This window comes from Penaeus japonicus, unplaced genomic scaffold (assembly GCF_977035675.1).
Source record: "Penaeus japonicus unplaced genomic scaffold, GWHDUDI00000001_assembly GWHDUDI00000013, whole genome shotgun sequence".
NCBI classification, from domain to species: domain Eukaryota; kingdom Metazoa; phylum Arthropoda; class Malacostraca; order Decapoda; family Penaeidae; genus Penaeus; species Penaeus japonicus.
This window is the reverse complement of record NW_028234415.1, coordinates 45,057,541-45,068,314: the sequence shown is the minus strand read 5'-3', so window position 1 is coordinate 45,068,314 and position 10,774 is coordinate 45,057,541. Positions and strand designations below refer to the sequence as shown.

Genomic DNA, 10,774 nt, shown 5'->3' with positions numbered 1-10,774 from the left:
GGTGTATTGAAAGTTGATTTTAAGTGTTAAGAGATGAAAATAATAATATTTCTGCATTATTTAATAACTTCAAGGTTAAGGCATAGAGTCAGAGAAAAGCTAAAGAAATGCCATTAAATTAACCCGTTAACGACGGATGACGTGTTTTTTTGTCATACATGACGCAGGACCTCTTGCCTGACAATGGGCGTCATGGCGTTCGGGGATTCTGGATCACTATGTTATTTTATTGTACTATAAGTAATGAGTGAGTGATGTTGACAATTGCAGTCATAATTATTATAACTGCCGTAATAATAAGCAAAATGGTTTTCAACTCACATACAAAACCTAGATGGCACCACTTTCTTCTAGCACCAGCAGGAGAGAGAGCCTTGAATGGCACCCATCTACGGTCTCTAGCAAGCACTATCTTTGTAGAGTGATGGCACATCGCAAGTTCCCGGCCTCTTGCTCTAAAGTACCGCAGATGAAAGATGTGCAGACCGAACGAGAGGAGGAAGGTGACTCACACCATGCCCAATGCATACAATGTGACCCTGTGCCAGTATGGATGCCTTTTCTTGTGGCACTCACTGTCAAAAGCACAAGTGTCCTTCCTCTTCCCAACCTCTTCATTTTGGATGGTTATAAGTTTCGTGTTTGTTCGTGACAGCACAGAAATACAAAAAAATAAAGTTGTTTTTTTGTCCCCCCTAAAACAGTAATAATTCTATCACATTGAGTGTAAAGAAAAAAAAATGAGTTGATATGGACCCTGAACTACAATTTAAGTCAACTGCAGAATTGATGGAGCCTGTGATATGACAGATATAAATTTCTAAAAATAGTAAAACACACAAAAAAACAAAACACAAAAATGTCTCTAGCTCTACAATGAGTGACGAAAAGGGAGTGGGAATAATCAAATTATGTTGCAGAAGCTGCCTCGATCAGAAATAAAGCTCATCCTGGAGCCTGTGTAAGCAAATCTATCCCCCGTCGGCAATGGGTTAAAGAACACACACACAAAAAAAAAAAAAAAAAAAAAAAATCAGTTATAATAAACAATCTGCAGTAAGGAAAGGTAAGCCAACTGCCACTTCTCAAAGAGAAAACTCTCAGGCACTGGAGCACTTGCTGTGGTCTCCATGAGTTCAGCCCTCTGGCAAATCTCCTTGATGTATATTCTGGTAAGACAGCTTTTAGACCACCCTGGTGATTCGCTGTCAAACGAGGTACCAGACCAAACTCTCTCGCTTACCAAATATATGTAGTGAAGGTTTGTTGGCCTTTTCTGGAGCACCAAAGGCCACTTAGTCTTAGGTGGACAAGATTCTAGGTTCAAGAATTTGAGTAACTTTTAATGGTAGAAATAAGATACAGACTAATGTTAAGAAACTAACCAAATCTTTTTGATGAAGTTTGAAGTTGTAGTCAGTTTAGGACTCAGATTATAGACCTTTAATGATTCATTCAATCTTTCAGGATTCAGAGTACAACACAAATGGCCTTAAGTGGGTGGGAGACATGTCCAAGATCACCCTCTCCCCGGGGTTTTCTTTTGGGGTCGACTCTGGAGGGGAGACCGAGAGTGACGATGCTGCGGACAGCGGCAGAGAGGATGAGACTGACTCCCGGGAAGAATCAGGACCCAGGTGAACGCAATTTCATTCTCTCTCTCCTCTCTCTCTCCTTTCTCTCTTCTTCTCTCCCTCTCTCTTTCCTCTCTCTCCTTTCTCTCCTCTCTCTTCTCTCTCTCCAGGTGAATGCAATTTCTCTCTCTCTCCTTCTCCCCTTCTCTCTCTCCTCTCTCTCCTCTCTCTCCTCTCTCTCCTCTCTCTCCTTTCTCTCCTCTCTCTTCTCTCTCTCCAGGTGAACGCAATTTCTTTCTCTCCTTTCTCTCCTCTCTGTCCTCTCTCTCCTCTCTCTTCTCTCTCTTCTCTCTCTCCTCTCTCTCCAGGTGAATGCAATTTCTCTCTCTCTCCTTCTCCCCTTCTCTCTCTCTTCTCTCACCCTCTCTCTCTCCTTTTTCTCCTCTCTCTCCTCTCTCTCCTCTCTCTATCTCTCCTTCTCCCTTTCCTTCTCTCTCTCTCTCTCTCTCTCTCTCTCCCTCTCCCTCCCTCCCTCCCTCCCTCCCTCCCTCCCTACCTCCCCCCCTTTTCTCTCTCTTCCTTCTCTCTCTCTCTCTTCTTTACCTCTACCTCTATCTCTACCACTGTCTGGCAGCTGTGCACTGTGCACCTTGCAACACACAAGGTCATTGGAATCACTCTTAGAAGTACCTTAACCCATTAGCAGCAGATGGCATGATTTGCTGCAAAGGCAGAGTCGGTCATAGACGCAGATGGCATCATGCCATACATGTAAAACAGCCATCCTACTGCTCAGACCTTTTTTTAATACCACGACCAATGGGTTAAAATGATGCCACTTCTGACTGGGCACAGTGGAACCAGAGAAGATGCCATTCTCTTCTGGAGACTTGCTATTGAGGGACCATAACACTGGAAGTCCAGCCCCTCAAAATTATTCCTGCTACTGCCCAATTGTAAACTTTTTGTTTATTTCTTCTCCCTCACAGCCCCACCCCACAGTGGATAGACCCAACGGAGGAGCTAGGGGATGAGAATACGTGCGAAGCTCTGGTCACGAGCCGGAAGGCTCTGTACGCCCGGCAACTCATAGAGAAAATGGAGGAAATGAAATTGGAAGAAGAGATCCAGCAGAATGTGAAGGTAAGAAATAAATCATGTGTCAGCTCTCTCTTTGCCTTTCCAAGCAAGGGGTTTGTCTTCACCAGGCTGCTGTAGCTACTACTTCTCATCCTGTTAATCCCTTTGCTCTTAAATCTTCTTTGATGACATTCATCTGCTGCCTCTTTCGTCATCCTCTTACCATGTGCCGTCTACCAACACTATCACCAACATATTGTACTCTCTGCCCCTTATTGCCAACACAAATCAGTGTAACAGTAATCTCTATTACTACTTTTTTTTGTTTGTTTGTAGTATTTTTTTTTGCATATTTTTTTTTTGGGGGGGGGGGAGGGTAGCAATGAGCCTTTTTTATATTTCAGAAATTAACTGAATTTTTCCCTCCAAAGCAGTGGTTCTCAACTCAGACCATGAACTACCAGCTCATTTTTTTAAGATATTGTAGATCATTCCATTGTAAACAAGTATTTTGGTTTGAATTATGTCTTTTCAAAAAGGAATTTTAGGAAGTTGTATAAACTAATAGCCAGTTTGCAAACATGATATCTTGGAATTACATAAATACTTGGATAAGGATGAGGAGGAGGAGGAGGAGGATGATGATGGTGATCAGTTCAGTTCAGACAGATTTGCGAAGACATTGCTTCGCCCAGGCTATATGCATGAGGAGGCCCAGCCTCTGTCAGCTATGAGTTCTGAGTCATCTTATCTAATCTTATCAGATCATCATCGCTAAATTCAATTCAGCTCAGTTCAGAGAGATTTTGCGAAGACGTCGCTTCGCCCGGGCTGTGTGGATGGGGCGGCCCGGTCTCTATCAGCTATAAGTGCTGACTCATTTGATCATCATAACTGAACTCTTACCGTGGCGGTCGGATTGCCTGTAGGCGCTCCCCAGTTGCCAGGGGACAAGTGACAGACATAGCCGTCTAACCAGCCCGGCGGCTGTCGTCTCTGGGCCCTGCCTGAGGAAGCGAGTGTGCTCGCACTCCATCAGGTAGTGCTCTAATTTGGCGTCCGGCATGCCTCAATGCTCACAGCGTCGCTCATCTTGCCCAATGGTGGGTATGATTTGCCACGCACAAGGGTAGCTTATTCTCAGTCTGTGCAGACTGACTTCAGTACACCTTGATATTCTAGGAGAGAGTATCAGCGACTCATGGCCTGTGGCGTCTGAGTACCAGCTGGCCGAGAGGGAGGTTCTTGCTTCCTCTCTATATCGCTGCAGGGCACCAACCTGCCCTGCAACCATTGTTTACACCTTAGCAGTTCCCGGCTAGGATGCACCACAAGATCACTCAAGGGTTTCTTCCTGCCTTCCTCCACTAACCTGTCAGCTAAGTCGTTCCCTTCAATACCAACATGGCTTGGGATCCAGTTGATGATGATGCGTCTACCCTGGTCAAGGATTCTCTGAGCAATGGTGAGAATCGTGGTTACAAGATAAACGTTATCAAGGGGCGTGCTTTGTTGCAGGCTGTCAATGGCGGCCCTAGGAGAACTAATGCCATGATCCTGTTTAATGAACCCATGCCAGCCATTTAAACCATTAGCAGTGGATGGCATGATTTGTTGCAAAGGCAGAGTTGGTCATAGACGCGGATGGCACCATGCCAGACAATGTAAACCAGCCATCTTACTGCACAAATATTTATTTAATACCGCAACCAATGGGTTAAACCTTGTGCACAGCGGAAAATTTGCCCAGGAATTATTTCTAGATATTATACGAACACTTTGAGAACAGTTTTGTAAAATGCTATATTTTGCCCCCAGGGAATTCCACCAGGAGCCCTGTACCCCCTGTCAGCTCTTGCCTGATAATGGGCGTCAGGATGTTTGGGAATTTTGGATCACTATGTTATTTTATTGTGCTATGAGTAATGAGTGAGTGATGTTGACAATTGCAGTCATAATTATTATAACTGCCGTAATATTAAGCAAAATGGGTTTCAACTCACATCCAAAACCTAGATGGCACCACTTTCTTCTAGCACCAGCAGGAGAGAGAGCCTTGAATGGCACCCATCTAAGGTCTCTAGCACTATCTCTATAGAGTGAAGGCAAAAAGCAAGTTATCGACATCTTGCTCTAAAGTACTGCAGATGAAAGATGTGCAGGCAGAAGCTGCCTTGCTCAGAAATAAAATCCATCCTGGAGCCTGTGTAAGCAAATCTATCCCCTGTCGACAACGGGTTGAATAGAAATATATCTTAACCCATTCTCGCCGGTTGACTTGCTATCACGTTCAGTAGTTTTTGGGTCAGACATCAGTGACGAGATATTTGGTCAAGGCTGGCCCTCCGGGTGAGCGGGCGTACAGAGCTTGCTCGTGGCTAGTGCGCCCAAGAATCCCGAGGCGTTAGGCTTATGCCTAACACCTCCGGTAAGCCCTGGCGTGAATGGGTTAAATAGGAATGGTAAGGTAAAATGAATGGCCAATTATTTATCTTGCTTTCCTGTGCACCACTGAAGAATCACCACAGACCATCAGTTGAGAACCACTATGCTAAAATATGAACAGATTCTAATGAGACATTGTACAAGTGTTCTAAGTATTGCTTTATAATCCTTATTGCTCTCCAACAGTCTTTGAATTAAGTGTTCTAAGTATTGCTTTATAATCCTTATTGCTATCCAACAGTCTTTGAATTTATGTACTGCATATGATTTTTCTTTCTTTCTTTATTGCAGAGGAAATGCAAAGAGAAATACAATCAGTACATGCAACAGCTAGGAAACATTTATAAAAATGCAGAAGTCCAGAAGAAGGAGTACTTTGACAGACGCAACAGGAGTCTGGAAATTGAGGAAGACGAGCTTCGCCGTAGGGAGGAAAACGACGCCAAAATCATTAAGAAGCAAGAGTGAGTGGGTGTGAGAATTTAAAACAAAACCATGAAGATATTCGGGTGTATTGAGAGTTGCTTTTCCTAAGCAATTAAGAGCAATTGACATAAGAAATAAGGAGTGAATAATTAAAAATATAGAACAATATAAAAAGCAAAACTTCATTAGAAATTACTTTCCTCATGTATGAATAGTTTCATTATTATAGAAGAGTAGCAGAGTCACTTAGAGTTATATATCAAAAAGATCCCTATTACTCCAACCAGAGAGGAATATAGCCATTACATAGCCCAAGAGTCCCGGAAGTTGCTAGCCATTGTAGAGGAAGCGCAAAGAAAGGAGGCCGAGCAGGCCAGCCAGAGGCGAGCTCTCTTGGGTCAGCTGCAGAACTCCAAGGGCTCCTTCGTCACCAAGATTTCACAGATGAATCAGCAACTCAAGTACGTATGCACATAAACGAAATCCATCCTTGAGGAAGGAGAGATGGCAGTCTAGAAATCTGACGGGACCTAAGCTCTTCAGACTGGAGAAGGAAACCTAGTTTGTCTTGTTTCTCATACCTTCCTGTTAAACTCACTGTTTATTTTTGGTTTCTTTCTGGAGATCATGAAATCTCAGTAATATGTATGTGTCATTTATGTATTCCTATATAATTCTGAAATACAGACTCATGTCTATTTGTTTGCAAATTGCTATTGATCCCTCAATGGCAGGCTAGAGGGTGCAGAGCAACAGGTGGCCATATTTTTGGCAAATGAAGAAAGTTAATTTCCCTTTTGAAAATAAATGACAAGGTTACAGACAGAGGAAAAATGCTAACAGGAGCTAAAGTATTGGAGGACATGACCATAACTTATTCGCTGCCCAGGCACTAGTATATCCACTCCAAACAACAAGACATAATCTTACATTGATCACCATGGGTCCTTGGTCAGAAAATAGAGTGGAAATGAAAACATTATCAAATAAGTGAATTTATCTTATATTATGAAGTAGTATATCATCCAGTGTTTTAGGTTTTGTTCTTAAATTACATTTTCCTTATTGGGTATTTTAAGGTCACAGGACTGTATAAACTGTCCCAGTTCCTGCAAGAAGGATATATAAGTTTTATCCTATTATTTTTTTTCTTTTCTTTTCTTTTTACAGTGATCTCCAAGATAAACAGTTTCTGGAACCTTCTACTGAGAGCTTCCTTAATGAAACATTAACTCACATCTCAGGGGTGATAGAAGGAGCAGAGCAGGAAAGCGTGAGCCAGCCCGAACTTCAGCTGGCTCAGCAGACGCTACAGGATGCCATTGTTTACGTTGACAATCTTAATGCAAATCTCAGTAAGTAACAGTTGACGGACAAGTGAAAAATCTGATCAGCAGTTTGCAGAAGGTGGAGTATCTCTCTCTCTCTCTCTCTCTCTCTCTCTCTCTCTCTCTCTCTCTCTCTCTCTCTCTCTCTCTCTCTCTTCTCTCTCTCTCTCTCTCTCTCTCTCTCTCTCTCTCTCTCTCTCTCTCTCTCTCTCTCTCTCTCTCTCTCTCTCTCTCTCTCTCTCTCTCTCTCTCTCTCTCTCTCTCTCATTCACAACAGTAATGATACTCTAACCAAGATATGGTTGTTTAGAATACTTCCACCCATTTAACGTTGCAATGGCAGCATGTGGCTCGAGACTTGGCTTTCCATAAAGCATTCTGTCATCATTAGATTGCTAGCCAGCCATGATACAGGTCACAGTGTTGTGCTATTGGTTTTCAGCAGAAAATCAAATATCTGTTACTCAAGATAACATTATAGGATATGCAGCATCTAAGAGACATTTAAAGCATAACACTAAATGCTGCTTCCTATGAGCTGAAGCATACACTGGTATATAGTAAATATTTTATTTGTATGTAGGGACAGCTCACATGAATGAAACCCTCCTGCAAGGGAGGGGGGGGGGGGACTCTGATCATGTTTAACCCACTCACGACGGGGGCATTCCAGCCTTGCATGTCACAATGCCGGGGCTTTCGAATGCTTAGGCCTAAATCAATTAAATGGCTGGCACCATATTGTGCCACCCGGCCACCGGGCTCTTGAATGAGCGGTACAGTAGTGTACCACCCATCCAGAGAAGGTTAAAAAAAAAAAAAAAAAGGAGTAAAGACTTGTTTCCTATTTGTATTTGGTCTGCAGATTGATGATCACTTTTATTCTTGCTCGTGAAGAGAAGTCAAGGAGTTTACCCCCCCCCCCCAATTAAGCAATTGTTACCTTTATTTAGAGATGTTGAATTCTTTCAAATGGCTATGAAGGTCATTTCAAAATAATTAACTCTTTTTATAATGTGATTCTCTTGATTGATCACTTATTTGCACATACAAGTATGTTCAGTATCACTCCCCATTGTAAGGAAAAGATAGAAAGAAATTTTTAAAAACTTTTTTCTTTCCATTATTACACACAAATTACATTATTTAAATTAACCCATTGCAGACAGGTGTCATGACATACATAATGCACAAGTTTTTGGCCTGACACTGGTGTCTTGACACACAGGACAATAGTTAGCATGCCATACTTGACATTAGGGGAGTGTGGATCACTGTGTTTCTTTATTATACTATAAGTGATAACTTTATTTATTGAGCAATCATTACAATTGCAATCATAATTACAATAAGTGCCATGATATTAAGCTAAATGGGTTTAATCTAAAATCCAAAACAAAGATGGCACCAATTTCTCCTAGTAATAGTAGGAGAGAGAGTCTTGAATGGCACCCATCCACGGTCCATAGCAAGCAATATCTAGAGAGATTGTTGACACACTGCAAGATGCCGACCTCTTGCTCTAAAGGTCCTGCAATGAAGGAGGCAGAACGAGAAGAGGAAGGGACTGAAACTATGCCCGATGTATACAATGTGCCCCTGTGCCGTAAGGCTGCCTTGGGCTGTAGCATTTGCAGTCATAAGCACAGGTATCCTTTCTCTTCCCCCCCATCTCTTTATGTTATCTTCATTGTGGATGATTATTTTTTTTGTATTTGTTTATGACAGTACACAAATATGAAAAAAGTAACTTGTTGTCCTCCCATAAATACTTTGATCACACTGAGTATAGTGAAAGTAGTGAGCTGATATGGATTATATACTACAATTTTAGTCAACTGCAACATTGATAGAGCCTGTCATACAACACATATAAGTGTCACAATACAGTAGAATGCAAAAATGGCCCTAGTTTTACAATGAGTGAATAACAGAAAGTGGGAAAGGTATTATATGTCATGTGAAACTGCCTCACTCTGAAATAAAACCCATCTAGGGTGCCACGTAGGTGGCACTATTGCCCACGCTGGGGACTGGGCAAGCAAATTTATCCCTGTCTGCAATGGGTTTAAGGATGGAGTATTTAGAGTTACATGAAAATGTATGTATATATATATATATATATATATATATATATATATATATATATATATATATATATATATATATATATATATATATATATATATTATATTCTTTTCTGTGAAGATTATCAAACTATGCAAATTTCTTCACCTTTTTTTTTTTTTTTTTTTTAGAACCCATCAGTTTTATGTATTTTCTCTTTCATTCTTTAATATGGCTATGGCAGCTCCTGCACAAGGTCTGGTTCACATTCCTCTTCATATTTTGCCAGAATATCCTTTTCACCATTGATACTTTAAAGTGTGGAGTTAGCATCCTATAATTTGCCATCACTCTCTGAAGCTGGTGTTTGGTAGAGACTGTGGTTGGATATCCTTCAAGGCTCTCTATCCTGCTGTTGCAAGGAGATAGTGGTGCCATCTGTATTTGTGATTTTTAACCCTTTTATGAAGACATCTCGTTGTTTCATGAAGTTTCACTGGAAATTAGAACTTAGGAAACCTCTTCGAGTCACCCCTTGGAATAGGGTGGGTGGATATCACTCCTAGAGGTTCAGCATGGTTGTGTGTCTCAAGAAATCTCTTGGCGATAAGCTGCAGGTACTTGCTATATCGCAATCCGGTGCAATATTAGAAAAATATATGCCCCATCATGAGTGTGTGGATTAGGCTTATTTTGGTGAATCATTGGGTAATTATAGTAATTGCAAGAATGGTTATGAGTCGCTAAATGGTTATTATTCTTAATGTAATAAAGGAACAGTGTATTTGATCCTTGACAACTATTGTCATATACATCACAACCAAAACTTGACCATCATGTATGTCATGGCACCATTTTACAATGGTCTAATGATAATGTATTATTCTCCTGGTTATTATTATTATTACTTATATATATATTTTTTTTTCTTTCTTTTTTCTTTTAACCCGTTGCCTACGGACCTGACGAGAACTGGCAACTCCCTACACCGGGCCTAAGTAATATCACCTCGGGGACGTCACATTGGTGTGTCGCCCCGTCATCAGGCACTTTTTGCCGTGTCACAAGGGTGTGACACCCTGTCATCATTGGGTTAAGGAAGAGCAAAAATACAAGAAAAATAGAAAAATATGTACAGTTGTTTTGTTAGGAGGTGATAAAAGCTTCAGTAAACTTTTCCCCAGCTTCTAATATAGATTGGTGCTTGAGTTGGCATTCTCAAAACAAAGGTATAGAGAAAAAATGGGGGGGAGGGGCACCCCTCTCAGATTGGTCTACGAGAATGTGTAATAGTAATACACATACAGTATTCCTTGAACAAGAAAATCTGCAAAACCTTTTTTTTCTTTCTCTCTTTTTTTTTCACAGTACACAGTATACGCATGAATCAATAAGAAATGTGTCTATTGTATTATAGATTATATATGCACTGTACCATTGCTTGTCACTTTGTATACAAGAGACATACAATTCATGTTTTGTGTGTGGAAAACCATTGCATTCATTATGTCTAGTTACATTCACTGAGTCCCATTCTGTGGCTAAGATTTCTAGATTATTATGACCCTATGAAACTGTGAATGAACTGTAAGCCACATATTATCTTTACAGAAACAAAAGTAGAGGAGAAAAAGAAGCTCATGCAGCTAGAAGAGCAAAGGAAAGCAGCCAAGGAAGCAGAAGTTGCAGCAGCACAAGCACAGGCACAGGCACAAGCACAAGCACAAGCACAGGCAGTGAAACCAGAGGAGCAAGCAGCAAGCAGAACTCAACAGGGCACCAGTGACCAGACAGCTGAAAGGAAAGCAGAAGATGCAAGCACTTTGTGTATAACATTGATAAGAAGTGGGAAGA

General features: G+C 41.2%; 1 protein-coding gene across 1 annotated transcript in view; it reads left to right on the top strand.

Moving 5' to 3' along the window:
• Positions 1-1,467: 1,467 nt before the first annotated feature.
• Positions 1,468-10,774, top strand: part of LOC147470692 (uncharacterized) — a gene marked incomplete at its 5' end in the record, with an annotated part of 14,866 nt that continues 5,559 nt past the window's right edge. Inside the window, 6 exon segments of the mRNA XM_086543613.1 lie at positions 1,468-1,637; positions 2,564-2,717; positions 5,391-5,563; positions 5,813-5,986; positions 6,696-6,880; positions 10,532-10,774. The exon segment at positions 10,532-10,774 is cut by the window's right edge and continues 4 nt beyond it. Coding sequence (XP_086399739.1) covers positions 1,468-1,637; positions 2,564-2,717; positions 5,391-5,563; positions 5,813-5,986; positions 6,696-6,880; positions 10,532-10,774 — 1,099 coding nt within the window.